At 46.5% G+C, this 16,386-nt stretch overlaps 1 protein-coding gene across 5 annotated transcripts in view; it reads right to left on the bottom strand.

The window, feature by feature from the left end:
* The window catches only part of NXPH4 (neurexophilin 4), a 456,035-nt gene extending 441,424 nt beyond the window's left edge, over positions 1–14,611 (bottom strand). Inside the window, exons 1-2 of one of the 5 annotated variants that reach the window (XR_013836209.1) lie at positions 7,217–7,681; positions 5,256–5,307 (exon numbers count right to left, since the gene is read on the bottom strand). Coding sequence is in view for 1 of the 5 variants with exons in the window: in XM_079967112.1 (XP_079823238.1) it covers positions 14,505–14,558 (54 nt within the window). In the remaining 4 variants the exon portion in view is untranslated. The other 4 variants (XR_013836207.1, XR_013836208.1, XR_013836210.1 and 1 more) reach the window with 4 other exon arrangements.
* Positions 14,612–16,386: the final 1,775 nt, after the last annotated feature.

The raw sequence follows: 16,386 nt of genomic DNA, 5'->3' as shown, positions 1-16,386 counted from the left end.
TATAGAGGCTCCTGGGGCAGCATGGAATATTCCTGCCTCTGCAGTTACTCCCTCTACAAGTTTTGGACATCTTTGACCATGAAGTTTTGCTTTATGGTATTTGTGTAACAGAGAAGAAATACACTTCCCAAGGGAGTGTGGGCATCGTCTCTCTGTTACAAAGCAAAAGCAAAAACAAAACAACCATGTGGACACACATTTATTAATGTTCCTGGAATGATGTGGGAGAAACCACAGAAGCATCAGCAACCACATCGCTGTACCTGTACAGATAAAGGAGCTCCAAACCCTCATCTGCACAGCCGCACTTCTGAATAAGACAAGCTCACACATGAACTTCCAGTGAATGCAAACGCAAAGAGCCCCCCGCCCTCCATGGACACTCTGCTTACTGGCCATAACATCCTCTGTGTCTGTCAATCTCCTCCCACACCTCCTGATAACCTAGCTCTGACGGTGCCCCTCAGTTCTGACCTCCAGCCTCCCTGTTTATACTGATTCTCGCAATGCTTTCAAATATAATCAACCGCAAAGGGGGGGGGGGGGATAGCAAAGGAAGAATATTTCATTCTTATTAAAAAGCAAGTGGCATTTGTCAGGAGAAGTCGGATTTTGCCCCAGTCTAGCCCCAGCTTCCCAGCCGCTGGTTCGTTTCTATTCCAGATGGATGTGCTGCGTCCTGCGATATGCGCAGCGCTTGTCTCGGGGTGGCAGACGGGGTCGTGTGCCTCCTTATTGAATTGCTCGCAGCCAAGGGTTTAAAGGCCGCAGCAGGGGGAGTGTTATTAAAAGGGAGGGAAATGAGTCATATTGGAAAGCTTCAATCTGAATTACAGTGTGTTTGTTCGGCAATATATTAGCTCTGGAGATGGCTGGAAAGAGACCAGCCAGCACTCTGGTCTCTTGGAGACAGCTTTTCAATCATGCATAGTTCCTAACATTAGCACCTCGGCTACTGCTGTAAGATGCAGGAATCCAGGCAGTATGCAACACTCAGAAAATAAATTTAATATCGATTAAGAGCACTTCAGAAATAATTATTAGTTAGAGTTATAGTTCCTCCTGTACCCAGGACTGCTGTACACTCTGCCCACAAGCACACTTGGTCCAAATTTAGCACCAAGGAAACAGATTCTGCAAATGGAATAAATTATGCAAATTAGAGCATTTTTGCTCTCATTTGAATAATACATTCCATTTCTGTTTTCCATGAGAGGGGGCAATGAGCTCTGCAGCACTCACCACCTCTATTCTGCGGGAAGTCTCTTTAAACCCCTAACTCAATGTGTGAGATTTCCCCCAGTGGCACAATGGGTTAGTGCTTCTGTTAACCACAAAGCTGGGGGTTAAAGCCCACCTAGGGATGGCTGTGGGGCTGGACTAGATGAGTCTTGGGGACCTTTCAAACTCTACAATTCTATGATTTTACCTCATATGAGCTAGAAATGTTTAGCCCTGAGTGCTAGAAACTTGCTTTACTTTTTAAAGAGATTTCGCACAATGCTGAATTCTGCAAGAGATACCAAATTTGCTGCTTGCCGACTGCATTCAGAGTTTCATGGAGCGGGCCCAGGCTTCCTCCACCTGCGGTTCATTCTCCATATCTCATTCAGGCTCACAATGAGCTTGTTAAGCCACGATGATTCCAGTGTAGTAAGTGGGGGGGGGGCAGTAAATGAGGCATTTTCAGACAGCACTGAATGTACTTCTTGCACCTCCTGAGACTGTAACACTTACCATTGGCTAGAATGCACATGAGACTTAACAATGGCTCCCTTAGGGGACTTCCAGATGGGGGCTTAACGTCTCGATTTGATTGTTCTGATCTGCTTTTTCATGTGGGCAATTGGTATGCAAGTGTCCACACATTTTTCATAACCATTCCGCTGTATCCCATCTGTACCAGTGAGCAGGGCTTGGTGGAATGTTCTTAGGATGTATTTTCTGGTCCTGCACCCCCATCTTCCTCTGCCTTTTCCCATTCTAGGCATGCAAGCAGGTATTTTTGTACCTGTACACATTTAAATAATAACAACCCCCCCCCCCGAATCTGATGGCATTTTTAAAAAATCAAAAAATGGTGCTGAGGCCTTGCACAGTTTTTAACACAGAGGTCTTCCATGTTATTAGTTTTTTTAAAACAAAAAGAGCTTCACTGTATGTACAGTGTTGGCATTACATTAGCTGAAGTGATTCCCCACATGTACTGTGTGGAGATCTTGTAGTAGTAATAATAGTAATAATAATAATTTCTCAAATTCAGATGTGCCTTTGGCATGCAGGAGTTGGTGGAAACAGGCATTGTTTGGGCCACCAGAAGCAAAATGGCTTTGGTTGTGCTCAATTGAGCAGCAAACTGAAATAAGGGTGTTGCAGTACAGATCACTAAGCACTTATCTTTAGGGCATGTTAGGAAGTAGGTTAAATCTACTCAGACACTCCCCACCCCACCCCTGAATTACTTTTCCCCCTCTCCCAGTTAAGGAGATGCAATTTCTGAGAGAGGGGCAATGGTTTGTGGGGACCTGTACCAGGCAGGAGGCAAAAATCAGAGACATGGGGAAGCTTCGGAGCTGGAAAGTGGAGCAAAGGATGGGTCAGAAGAAGAGGAGAAAAAGGCAGGTCAGGCAAGGGAAGGTGCTTCTCCACCCTTTCCTGCACCACTCTCCCAGACCGAGGAGGGAATTGAAACGGGATGCACAGAGAAAGTTTCCATACAGGCACAGTCTCCAGCTGCATGCACACAGCCCCTCGGAGGAAGGTGCATAAGCTGGTGGAGAGGGAATGGTCCCGTTGCTGCAACTACTCCATAGAATGCGGACCTGAGAATAGCTGCCTAGCCTTTAGATTGGGGTGTGTAGATATCCAGAGATGTAGAAGTGACTGTGCTATCTTTGACAAGAAATACTTAACTATCTGCCATATGTATTCCTTGTCTGACAAGTGCCCTTGACAGTTGTGTATGGCAATAGCAACAATAGCTAGAATTCAGGGAAGCGGGTGGCGCTGTGGTCTAAAAGACTGAGCATCTTGAGTTTGCCGATCAGAAGGTCGATGGTTCAAATCCACGCAAAGAGGTGAGCTCCCGTTGCTCTGCCCTAGCTTCTGCCAACCTAGCACTTTGAAAGCATACCAGTGCAAGTAGATAGATAGGCACCGCCGGGGCGGGAAGGTAAACAGTGTTTCCGTGTGCTCTGTCTTCCGCCACGGTGTCCTGTTGCGCCAGAAGCGGTTTAGTCCTGCTGGCCACAGAAAGCTGTCTGTGGACAAATGCCGGCTCCCTTGGCTTGAAAGCGAGATGAGCGTCATAACCACATAGCTGCCTTTGACTGGACTTAACCATCCAGAGGTCCTTTACCTTACCTTTTACTTTTAGACAGAATTCAAATAAGAGTGACATTTACATACTCAAACCTTACCCAGACAGAACAGATGTAGTCCCAAATTGGGGGAGCCTAAGCCAGACAACTTGGTTCTCTGGCCTCTTGACAAACCCAGTCTTATAAAAATCCTTTGCTGTGATTTTGCCCCAGGGTTGTTGTTGTTTTGCACCCTGCAGGGGGAGTCAGAAGGTTGATCATGGTCTACTGGTGGTCTACAAGTCAGTTTCTAGAGGACCACCTTGCAATGAGTCCTAGATTAGCTGGACCTTGATCCAATCCAGCTATCTATCTATCTATCTATCTATCTATCTATCTATCTATCTATCTATCATCTATCTATCTATCTATCTATCTATCTATCTATCTACTACCTATGCACACATTAGAATGGGGGGGGGAGCAGATCATGCAAGGCAGATGCAAGACAACATCTGGTTTACAACATCTGGTTTCAGGGGTTGCTCCTGTGCATTGTCTTGGTGCTCATGCCAATGTGATTTCTTCTGGCAGCCTTTCAACACCAACACCACCACTCCAGTTATGCAGAACTGGTGAAGGAATTTTGTTGTTGTTGGCACTGATTTGTCCTGAGAGACAAAAATTCCTTGGATTGCCCAGGCAAGGATATGGGACAAGGGGAATGGATGACAGTCTGGGAGTAGAGCAGGGGTAGGCAACCTAAGACTAGTGGGCTGGATGCGGCCCAATCACCTTCTCAATCTGGCCCGCAGACAGTCCAGGAATCAGCGTGTTTTTACATAAGTAGAATGTGTCCTTTTATTTAAAATGCATCTCTGGGTTATTTGTGGGGTCTGCCTGGTGCTTTTACATGAGTAGAATGTGTGCTTTTATTTAAAATGCATTTATTTTATTTTTGGTTATTTGTGGGGCATAGGAATTTGTTCATTTCCCCCAAAAAATATCGTCTGGCTCGCCACATGGTCTGAAGGATGGTGGACCGGCCCACAGCTGAAAAAGGTTGCTGACCCCTGGAGTAGAGCAGTGCCAAGGAAAATCATATGGGTGTGCCGTGAGAGCTGAGAGGCTTGCTCCACTGAGGATATCGGGCAAACGCCAGCTGTGCCAGGATGTGCTGTATTAAATGCTGGGAGCTGATGGTATATATCAGTTCTATGGAAGTAATATGAGGTAGGAACATAAAACAGTGGGAGGCCTTCTTTATATAGCTTTAAGGTGGGGTGGGTCCCCACCCCCCAGGAACACAGTCTCTTGGGCAGGAGTGACATATGGGTGGAGAATGGAGCCAAACTACAAAGTGAAAGATTACTGCTCAGCAGTAGTGAAACCTGCAATCAGCTGAGCAGAATCTGGAGGGTGGGGAGAGATCACATGGCAGGAAGTGCTGCACAACTGAACAGGGATTGCAGATCAATAGCAAGGAAAGAGCAGTTTAGGGAGAACAGGCTGGACCTGATGGGAGGAGGTGGGTATGGATCTAGAGGTTTGGCAGGCCAGATTAGGCCTGATGACTCTCCCTGCTCTACAAGAACAGAAGGCATCTCTTAAGTAATAAGGCATGAGGTAGTCTTATTTTAACATTTAATCAATACAGGGCAGAGAAGGGAATTCCCTAGATTTCCAAATTGTTCCCAGGATTTTTTCCTGGTATTGCTGGGGCCAGGACTTTTTCTCCAAATCCTGCAAAATGGAAACTCAAGATTTTTAACTCAGAATCAATTACAATATGGATTATCATTCAAACATTTTCAAATTAGTTTGTTTTGCATGTCTTATTCTGAATCAGCTATCCTTGGAGAAAGGGCAAGATAAAATGTGACCAATTAAAATAGTTTGGGGGGGATCACATACACACACCCCATACACTCTCCCAGGTGTTGCCAAATGACGTACTGTTTGGGTTCGGTATATGCAGAGAGCAGTATCACTGGAAGCCATGAAGGAACTACACAAAACAGAAGGAGCGAGTTTTTAGAAAGGCACTGTACATCTGAAACACATCTCTCAACAGTCATAAGGGCTAGAAACTTATGCTTGAATATAAAAGAAAATACCAGTAACAAAACTGTAAAACAAAGTAAAAACAGCTGGGATTCTGAGGGGTCCACATTCTGGCTGAAAACTGGCTATGCCAACTACAGCTTGTCCCAATTCTCAATAAGCTTCTTTGAGTTAAAGCTAAAAGGGGGCTAGAATGGAAACTGAGAGGAATAGAAATCAAGAGCTCCCCTTACTGGATGGACATGGAGCATGCAGGTGCAAAGCGGAAGAGAGGGAAGAAAAGGAAATCCACAGCAGGTTCTCTTCAGCCAGTGACAGCAGCTTCTGTCCACTCGCCCCTTGATAGTCAGACAAAAGGGTGTGCAAGGCTTGCTTAGATCAGTGACCCCTGGATCTCCAATATGGCCTTCTAGGCTTGCACAATGCACTGTTGTTTTCCCCCGCCCAGTTCCTGGATGCACATACTTGCCTTTCACATTTTTGCATGTGTAATGAGTGAGGGTCTAATGAGGCAAAGGGCTTATCCACACTTAACTCTCCTCCGCTATTTCCAGGCACAGTCTACAATTTAAAGTTCTCTATCCAAACACCCCCCCAGTTTTTTACCTTCTTCTTCTTCTTCTTCTTCTTCTTCTTTTTTTTTTTTTGCTCCTGAGCTTTCCCCGCAAAATCCCACTCTTTAAAGCTCAGTTGGAGCAAAGTCAACCAGTGGAAAACCAGAATTGGCAGTTGCTCCGATTGAGCTTTAAAGAGCAGGATTTTGCGGGGGAAACTTGGGGCAAAAAACCCAACCACAACAACACTCAGACACAGACCACAGAAGTGCAGACCTCTGTGTGGAAAGAGCAGGGCAAACAGTAAGAGCGCATAAGCCTAAACTGAGGTGGAAAATACAGAAGAATATAGGAGCCAGAACTCCAGGGTTCAGTTTGGAACTATGAGAGTAAATAGGACTGACTAAATAAGGCTAAAAGTGTTAATGCCTCCTGAGACAGGCACATACTCATACAGATGCATTTATTAATGGTTTACATCAGGCTTCCTCAACCTCGGCCCTCCAGATGTTTTTGGCCTACAACTCCCATGATCCCTAACTAGCAGGACCAGTGGTCAGGGATGCTGGGAATTGTAGTCTCAAAACATCTGGAGGGCTGATGTTGAGGAAGCCTGGTTTACATACTGCTTGTTCATAATATAAAATGCTTTTAGGGCTTCAGCTTCAGCTTCCCAACAACTGTGTGGGAGGTAAAGCATTTCCATTTCTATTTTATATACTGAGGCCAACAAAGAGCAACTTGGCCAGACCCGAGTCAGCCACATCACTTAGGCAGGAGGTCCGTGACCAAGCAAGGTTCTTAAATTCACCCTCCCAGCTCCAGGCCCACCTCTGTGTTCGCCATTTGGATGAAACTAGTTCTATGTGGGCCTGGGCCTTTCTTAAGGAAAAGGCAAAACAAATAGAGCAGGAATCCCATCACACATTAAAGGATAGAACATGAAGGCTGCCTAGAACTCCATCTGTATGGAAGGTGAGCCAGCACTGATTATGGCATCGCACAGCTTGCTCCACTGGGAGCCTGTCACACACGTGCCATTTCATGCAGCAGCCATGCAGCGGCCATTTTGTTTCCAGAGGGCCTAAGTCAGCCACATCCCTCAGGCATCTTGGCTCTCAGCCTGCTCCCCACTCTTTTAGTCCACAAGCGCACACTTTTAACTTTTGCTTCTCATTTTCTAAGGTGTTCAAGGGCCCTTCTGAACCTAGCTGCTGCATCCATTAGAAAAAGCTGTTTCCCATGTTACATGATTGCTTCTCTCCCAAAATAAGAACAGTGTTTTGTCTGTTTACCTACCAGTCCCAATTACAATACGGGGGAGCCAGTCAGACAATGAGCTCTTAACAAGGCTGTGGCTAATGAAGAAGTGTGTCCTTGCTAATTAATACTGCTGAGATGGGGAATATTTCTTAGATTTGCTCAGTTCAGAATTGGGCAGGATAACTCCTACAGTGCCCACCACCAGTCTTATGGACAAGAGCACCAGTTACTACTCTAGCCAGGGTTGCAAGATTCAAAGAAAAGCAGGGTTCCGGTGCACTGAATCAGTTTTACTGGAGGAGGAATTTCAGTGTTCCCTTTTTTCCATAATATTGCTGTAATAGCAGGAGAAGCCACCCCTTTCAAAATTATCCCTTCTATACATCTGCTAACAACTTCAAGGCCTCAACAAATTCCCCCTCCAGTTACAATCCAGGCCCATTTCTCTACTGGTTAAAAAATTCCCTGCCCCTCATATCATTATGTCAATCCAGTGTGAACGTGAATAGCTCCAAGTTGCTATGTAGCACTGGCTGTGAGTGGTATGAGCCAGAAAGGGGTTAAAGCCAAAGAGGAGGGATTTATTATTTTATCAAAATGAGGCTACGGCAGCTGTTTAAATGCAGGAACATCTGGCACCGCATGACCCTGTGAAACAGCAGGGCCAGTCGGGGCTCCAGGCACCCATCAGCTACTTTAAGTGGCTATTGAGCGTAATAAATGGAAAAGAAAACGAAGCCAGCCCTTTCCCCAGGACAGGGCAATGCCGAACACAGCAAGATAGCAAGCCCAGCAAAAGGACAGGCATTATTATCTGAGGATGAGGACACATGCCTTTGTCCTTGGGTCAGAAAAATAATAGGATGTTCATTTTGTGGAACTCCTTTAGAGACAGACATGTGTTAAACGTGTTGCATTTTGCAAGGGTGCCTCTACATCATGGGTAGGCAAACTAAGGCCCAGGGAGCCAGATCCAGCCCACTCGCCTTCTAAATCCAGCCTGCAGACGGTCTGAGAATCAGCGTGTTTTTACATGAGTAGAATGTGTCCTTTTATTTAAACTGCATCTCTGGGTTATTTGTGGGGAAAGGAATTTGTTCATTCCCCCCCCCAAAAAAAATGTAGTTTGGCCCCCCCAAGGTCTGAGGGACAGTGGACCGGCCCCCTGCTGAAAAAGTTTGATGACCCCTGCTCTATGTTATTAGAACCATTTTCATATGGGGGAAAGTGATGCACTAAATGCACCCTACTGAAGCAAACCGAGTGGAAAAACCAAAGTAGAGGTTTGTCCTGCACCCCATCTCTGATCTCTTGGCTCTGAACTAAATCCCATTTCCTCTGTAGGGCCAGGAATCATTTTTCTAAAAGTCCTGAGGTCGTCTGCCTCCTGCTGCGACCATCAGCCCCTCCCCGCCCCTAGCCTCCAAAGAACTGAGGCAGTATATGAGCGGAACATAGGGAAGAACTCAGTGCTTTTTTCCTTAAAAAGTTTTGGCTCACCATTTTATAGTTCAAATCGGGAAAAAGAAATACAGTAACATGGATAAAAGTACAAAGATTCACAAAATGTTTAGGGGTATGCATTCCCCTGCGTCCCCCCAGAAAAAAGCACTGGAGGAACTACAGAAAACAAAGATGGAATCAGGAAAGGGGAAGGGCAGGGATTCTGCTGTAGCAATTTCCAAATCTCTCCTTTTCAACATTCAATGTTTTTCCACTGTACATTTTTAAACACCACTATTAGGTTGATATTTGAGGCTGGATTTCAGAAATCTGCATTGCTATAATAGACGAATATGGTTTTCTGGAATCTGAACCCTCGCTTTTAGTTCAGTACAGCCTTCATTCTTCAAAAGCAGCAGAACTGCGGTCCTCATGACAAAGAGACACCTCTCACCACACAATGTACAAAATTGAGTAGCAATTTCTAAACACTCCAAAATGAGATTCTTGGGATGTCGGTGGCTGAGTGAGGGACACAGGGGCTCTCCAGATGTTGCTGGACTCCAAATCCTATGAGCCTCAGCTACCATAGGCAGTGGTTAGGAATGATGGGAAGCAGAATCCAGTCACAGCTGGAAGGCCACATCTTTGCTTTACATCCCCCAACCCTACCTCCTTGCTACATTTTTGGTCTTCTTCATTCATACACTTCTGGATCATGTTATTTCTAATGTTTTACCCACCCAGTTCCTCTTTTCCTCCAACATACTAGTCCTTGGTAAAGTAAATTCAAAATTCTACTGTCTCTTTTGCAACCACAATGCAAGCATACCAAGCAGATTAGCACTATTCTATTCCATCCTGCAATGTTTGGGGATTTCTTACTTTTTTTTTTAGCTCAGAGCTGTAGATCCCACTCCTCATAATCTCCCAGCATCTGCTGACAGAAATGTACACAAGCACAAAACAAGTTAATGGACAGGGTCCTGTTGACCCGGATGGTGCTGAACCGCAGGGGGCTGCCATTAATAAGCTTTTTTCAATTTGCAAAAGCAAAGTTAGAAATATCTCAAAATACTGTGTGCTGGTTAAACACCATAAACAACATTTGGGTAAGAAGCTCAACATCAACTGAACTGTTTTCAAAAAGCAGTATCAACTATTGAAGTCTGTAGATTTCCCCACCACCACTTTGTTAAAATAACTTCAGGTTGGTTTGTGGATAATCAGAGTTCCCACCTCAACTTGACAAAATGCTCTGGTTGAAGGCTGATCAGCATGGAAAGGGAACTCTGGGCTGAGAGTCAACAAGATTTTCAGCTGAACCCCCTTGCAGAGCTTGCCATGTGCCAAAATGCTAGCATCTTCAGAGAGATGTAATGTACACTGGCTTGTTAGCAATTGCCTTGTGGGGCACACATGCCCTTTCTGCAAAGGACAGCTGTAGGTGGTCGACAGAGAGCCTTTCAGCACTAAGCTCTGGTACTGGGCAAACCTGGTAATGGATAGGGTACTCATGCCAAGTCGTTCTTTCTCACACCAGGCTTGCTCTCAGGTATCCATCTGGGCTAGATGGATTCACACCATACATTTAAAGCACACAATTAGCCTCAAAGAATCCTGGGAAGTGTAGTTTCTTAAGGGTGCTGGGAACTGTAGCTCTGTGAAGGGAAAATTACAGTTCCCTGGATCCTTCGGGGATGAATTATGTGCTTTACATGTGGGTTGAATGTGCTTTAACTGTACATGATGTCCACAGTCTGTCCATAGCTGACCTGGTATTAAGCAACATCCTGAGTTCCTTATGGCCAAAGGTTGCATAAAGTTGAATCTGATTCTCTCAGTGATAGAAATAGGTGAGTAAAATTTCACTTAGCTATGCTTTTCAGTCAAAGTTTACTCTGAGGTGGCAGCATCACATTCAACATCCTCAGAGCCACAGATAGGATACTTATATACGTGATTGGCAATTCTGCATTTAAAAGAAACAAATAAATCTGAAACCCTAAATCTACATTCCAAGCCCACTGAGCAGTCTTGAGTTAGTTATCATCTTGTGAAGATAAAAGGGGACACAATCCCCATGAACACAATCACAGACTTCTTGGAAGATACAAAGGAAGATGAGAAGCACCCCTGACTTTAGGGAAGTCAATTCCCTGTTAGTAGATCAATATTACCAGATAGCACTCAGACATTATTTTAAGTTAGAGTCCACATCTTGAGGGCTAGCAAACTGCTCCTTTTCTTTTGTTTATTTGAGGGAAACTCCAAAAATGCTACCATGGCAGCTACAACATTCAGCACTATTATTTTTTGGATTTCACATCATGATCTTAGACTTCCTTGCCTGCTGCTGGGTAGACTGGAAACCAGGAAGCACAGATGGGGCAAGGAAAAACTTCCAATGGTCTTCAATATCAACCAAATTCTCAGGTGAAAGAATGGCATATTGCTGCGCTCTGCTCTAAATATTCATTCACAGCAAGGTTTTGGTTCTATAGGCAACTGCAAAATCTCATTTGTCTAAATGGTACGGACAACACGGAAAATGTTGGGATAAATTAGAAATGTAGTTGAAGAGGGATGCTGTCTGCCTAAGATGCACTATAATGGGGCCACAAAGGAAGTGAATAAAAAACTGAAGTCCACAAAAGCAGCCCCACATTTTAATGGGGCACCTCCACAGTAATAGTGGCGGCTTGCAGCCTGAGAAGTTAATATAGACCAGGCACTGGTGTCTGAATTGTTTATCCTTCCTTAACTTTGCTGGTAATATTTATTTGAAACAACTGATGATCCAGTGAGGTGTAGTTGGGGGGCTGCGGATTTCCCACCCAGATGTTGGGCTTTTTTTGAGCTCACAGTACTGTTTCTTCTCTCTCTCTCTCTCTCTCTCACACACACACACACAGACACACACATCGCACAAGACCTAGTTTGAGAATCAGGAAAGCATCTCATTTGTACCTTCACTGAATGTTTTTTTCTCTAATGCAGGGCTCAAAAAAACCCCAGTAGCTAAACCTTCTTTCCAAACCCAAAGCACACCTCATTCCTTTGATCTCCCTGCCTTTCACGCCAGCAACAAAAATTGCTGTTATCTGATTAAAACAAAGGTCCCCCCACAGCCTCTTAAAAGCAGTGCTCTCAGGCTGATGGAAAGCTGAGGGTAGCCCCCAAATAATGTTTTCCTCCCCATCTTGCTACATAGAATAAGATAAGCCCAAGAAAGACAAACTAGTTAGATCTAACCTTGCAAAAGTCTGTATGTAGCTCCTTGAGAAAGAAAAGAGGGTGGGGGAGGGGTTTGCATTCATGAAACTGTTGAAAAGTAAAAATTGATTGTCATGAAATCCGATTCTCGCTGGCCTGGTGCTTAATGAGCCCGTTCCTTATTTCTCCCTGCAACATTACAATGCCATAAAAAGAAAAATAAGGCACAGGCAGAGAAAAAAATTAAAAATGAAACCAAAGCTCTTAACTCCCCATTTGCAAGCACTAAAAACTGCAATGCCTGTTACCTGTGAAAGAATTATTTCACACACACACTGCACACCAGCGGATGTGTATGAAGCAGATGGAAGAGAATCAAAATTTTATGATTTTTTTTGAAAGCTATTATTTGACTGGTCTAAAGAGAAATTGGGAAGTTCTAAAGTTCCAAATCACGAGGGCCAGGTCATTTCTGCTCCCAAAAGTCACTTAAAAAAAATATGGCAGCATGTTTGGTAGAAGAAAAGAAGCCCCGAAGCCCAGGGGAATGGAAGTAGGAGGGGGGGAGTCTCTGCAATTATTTAATAACACTTTGCTTTAAGTGCTTCTCCACTCAGTTTAAACTGGGCAAATTAGAGGAGCAAGCTTCCAAGTGGAACGGCTAATGGGCCCTGGTTTAACCAATAAGGGGTATACTATATATACTAGGCACAAAGAAACACTTAATGCCACAATCTGTAAGCATGTTGGAGAAACAGAACCAACAGCAACACACTGGCTGTTACATCCCCTTTCATACGTATGTGCAAGAGAGAGAATGATGCATTTTATGGAAGACATCTCTTCGGACTGGATTGTAATTCAGAAGATGGGCGTCAAGGTCAGAAGGGCAGGGGGGACAGGGTTTGTGCCTGAACTGGGTTCCAGTTTGATTTTTTCTGAGGGCTTGCACCAAGCAAACAACCATCCTGTCCTCAAGAGGAGCAAATTGGAACTAGTGCATTGGATCCTCTGGGGGAAGCAACAGTGGCTCCCAGGGTTCTGCAGTGCTTATGGCATTTGAGACAAGCTAAATTCGCAACAGGAACACCCAGTGCAAAAGGTCAAAGCTCTGTCTAAAATTACTCAGTTTAGAACCAGAAGAAGCACCTCAAAAGAGGGGAGCAGGGGAGTTGCCATGTCATGAGGAATAAAATGTACCTCTTTTCCTAGCCAGTGGAAGTGGGTTCTGAAAAAGTGGTGGAAACCAGTTTTTGTAGATAATGAAATGGAAATAAAACTCTGAATGCTGGGATTGTGGTGGAAGGTCTGGATGGGCTGATCTGCCCTGAGAGCCCCAGATCTTAGCAAATGCTAGGTACGTTTATTCAGCTGTCTAACACTTTGCACAACTCACAGAACAAGAGTCTGAAATATGTGTGAGCACACATACACTATTTCCCACCACCTTGCACGAAATCGCTATTGTTCGGTGTGACCCGGACGTGTAGGTGCAGTCTATTCACACTTGCATGGTGTTCCCACGTGCAAACCTTGCACACCAACTCCGTACTGATCCACCTGCCTCCGGGAGCCAAGTGGCACTGCACGACCACGTGCGCGCGTTTGTACACACAACGGGTACGTGAGGGCGGGCGCCGGAGCCTCGCTCGCTTGTGCCGCGCCTGCGAGCGCGTTCCGTGCGCATTTCAGCCCTATGGGAGTTGAAAGAATATGCAGTATTGTACTGGAATATGACACGAGCGTCCGATGCCTGAACGTCTGAGTTCGGGAAGAAAGATCGGCGCTGCCCTCGGCTGGACCGACCACTCGACCTCGGGGTGCCCGCGCGTCACCAAGCCGCCGCTCTTCGGCTTTTTACGATGCCATTGCGAAGCGCCGCGGCGCGAGCATTGCGAGCGCGCCTTGACCCGGAGTTACACCCAACCGCCCCCATCGCTGTCTGCGGGCTAAGCGGGAAGAGGATCCGAATTGGCAGCCAGGCTATATTTACACGATTCACGTCTCGCGAGCCGCCTTCCGCGGAGCCGCCAGACGGGCCGTCGCCCCGGAGGAGAGCGGAGGAGGTGTTGTTACAGCTTGGCAATCTCTTCTCTTCCTCGCCCCACTCCGCCAAAAAAACCAAACCAAACACCCCGCACAAGCGCTCCGTGCTGATTTCTTTTTTGTGGGCGGGGGGAGACGAACTTGCTACATAATCTGATTGTGTCCCACGCTAAGAAAACAGGACACACACGCAACCCACGCACAACCCAGCCGCCCGCCCAGCTCGCCAATGAATGCATACAGACGACTCCCCGCTCCCCAGAAATCAGCGTCTCCCTTAACTTTCGAGACACGCGTCAAGTCTCTGCTGCTTACATTCCAACGAATTGTAACCCGGAGTCGAGTCAAAGTTGGGGAAAGGATGCGGGCGGCGGCCAGAATTAAAGCAATCCCTCCTCGCCATATACACACTACTAGCCTTTTCTGGACCGGGCAGAAATCTCTCCTGGTTCCTTTGGTGCCCCCTTTCCCTTCCCTCGTGCCAAGGGGCAAGTTTGCTTCGGGCACAAGGCTGCCTTCTTGGGCGACGGCAACTTCCCCCGCCCGCCACCCCCTCGCCAGCCAGCCAGCCAGCCAGCCAAGCCGCCCGCGCCTTCTCCTTTCCCAGCTCGCTCCTTACCTTTTGCAAGAGGCACTGGCTAAGGAGGAGATGCACCCAGCCAAGGACCTTCATGTTTCAAGGCAAAAATCTTCCGCCAGCATGGAGAGCGCGGCGGAGAAGGGGGGTGGGTGGGAGAGAGAGAGAGAGAGGTGGGTCTGGAGGAGGTGTGGGGAGCGCGAAGAAAGGAAGACCACCACCAGCAGCAGCAGCAGGCACCCCCCCCCCAAAAAAAGGGGGAAACAACAAAATCCTTGCGGTGGGAAGGAGACCGCGAAAGAGCTGTGCGGGAAGGAGGAGCAGCAGGTATCCGGAGCAGCAATCCAAGATGCACTGAGAATTGAGGCGGCGGGGGGGGGGGGAGAAAGTTGACTCTGCACTTGATCGGAAGGAGGGGAGCGCGTGGAGAAGAGACGGGCGTGAGTTGCATGCGCCCTGCCCAAGATGCTGGCAGGGAAGGGGGCGCTGGCGGCGGGGGGGGGGAGTATGTTCCTTAATTCCCTAGTTCGCCAATCCCAGTCCGCCCGCCGCTGATGGGAAGAGGGTGTTGCGATTTTTCTTCCTACACCTCTTCCTGGGAGGGAAAGAGTCTGGGGGCAAAAAAAAAAAAATGTGACCGGGGGACGGAGGAGAACATGCTGAAGAAGTTAAAATTGTACTTTTCACAGAAGGGAGTAGGGTGGGTGGGTGGGTTGGTTTGAACTTGTGATCTCAAGGGGAAGGAAGACATCAAAGGTTGCCCCCGCCCCCCCCCCCCACTCGGCAGCATACGCGTAAATCCGTTTACTTCAGTGGGTTCAGATCCATGCGCAAAATCGCAGGGTGCAGTGTGTTAAATCTTCCAGTTTGAACAAGAGATGTTGGGGGGGGGGGCTAAACAGGGGACAGTATACAATAAGGTTTAATCTGAGCTCTCCGATCTGTTTTCAGCCATAGTGATTAGTCTAACTGGGGTTGTATGCAACTATAGGCTAACCTTGCTATTTTACTTTCTATATAGGTAATATTTCAAAAATGTCAGAAGACTGTCTATCTTTTGGCAGGGGTGCTTTTAGCGCCTAGTACATGTTAAGTTTTTGAGGATTATTTTTATGAATTTCTCTGAAACGTGATAATAAAGAAAATAATTTCCAGAGGGGTGGGTGTGCCCTAACAAATGTTTTAAGGTGCCTCAAGACCTCTCTGACGAAGAAAATAGTGCCCTCAAGCATGCGCAGAGTTTGTGCCAGGTTATTTTCACTTACCACTAAGAAAGCTTACGCATCTTGGATTTTGGGGAGGGTCTTTCATAGCAGTAGACACTTAGTTCCAGGTGGGCTTGAATCCCATCACCAAGTATTTAATTGTTTCATAGAGAACTGGAGACCCATCCACTACAAAATCAAAAACCCCTTTATATTCCACAGCCACCCGCACCTACCTAAAGACAGATGCTGCCCCATCAAGGACATGATTCCTCCCAGAGGCCCCTCTGCCCTCCAGTTCCTACCCCCCAAGCTAGCTGACTTGAAGAACCTGCCTCTTGTGTATGCAGAGGATGCCCTTATATATTCTAAGGTGTCTGCCGCCTCATATGCGGGCAGTAATTCTTTCATTTCAGGAGAAATACATATTCAAGTGTTATTTTTCTTCTCCCTCTTTCCCCTTGAAGGCTGACAGGGCTCTGCCTGGTGTGTGAGCAGCAGGGGAGCGGGGATACGGGGAGGGAGCCACCAAGGGAGGGGGGAGTAAAGACAGGATCCTACGCAACCCAAACAAGGAAGCAATAAAGCTGCCATTTTAATGCTGGCACCAGCAGGTGCTTGCCCTTTCACTGGCCACCTGGCTCTTTTGCAGCTGGCACACAGGACCCTCCTTCTGTCCCAGCACCTGCTGGCCGACCTGCCTGGCTTTCTGAAGAGGG

This window comes from Podarcis cretensis (genome assembly GCF_951804945.1).
Source record: "Podarcis cretensis genome assembly, chromosome: 2".
Classification (NCBI taxonomy): domain Eukaryota; kingdom Metazoa; phylum Chordata; class Lepidosauria; order Squamata; family Lacertidae; genus Podarcis; species Podarcis cretensis.
Note: the sequence above shows the minus strand (reverse complement) of the source record. Positions and strands in the feature narration are given on the sequence as shown.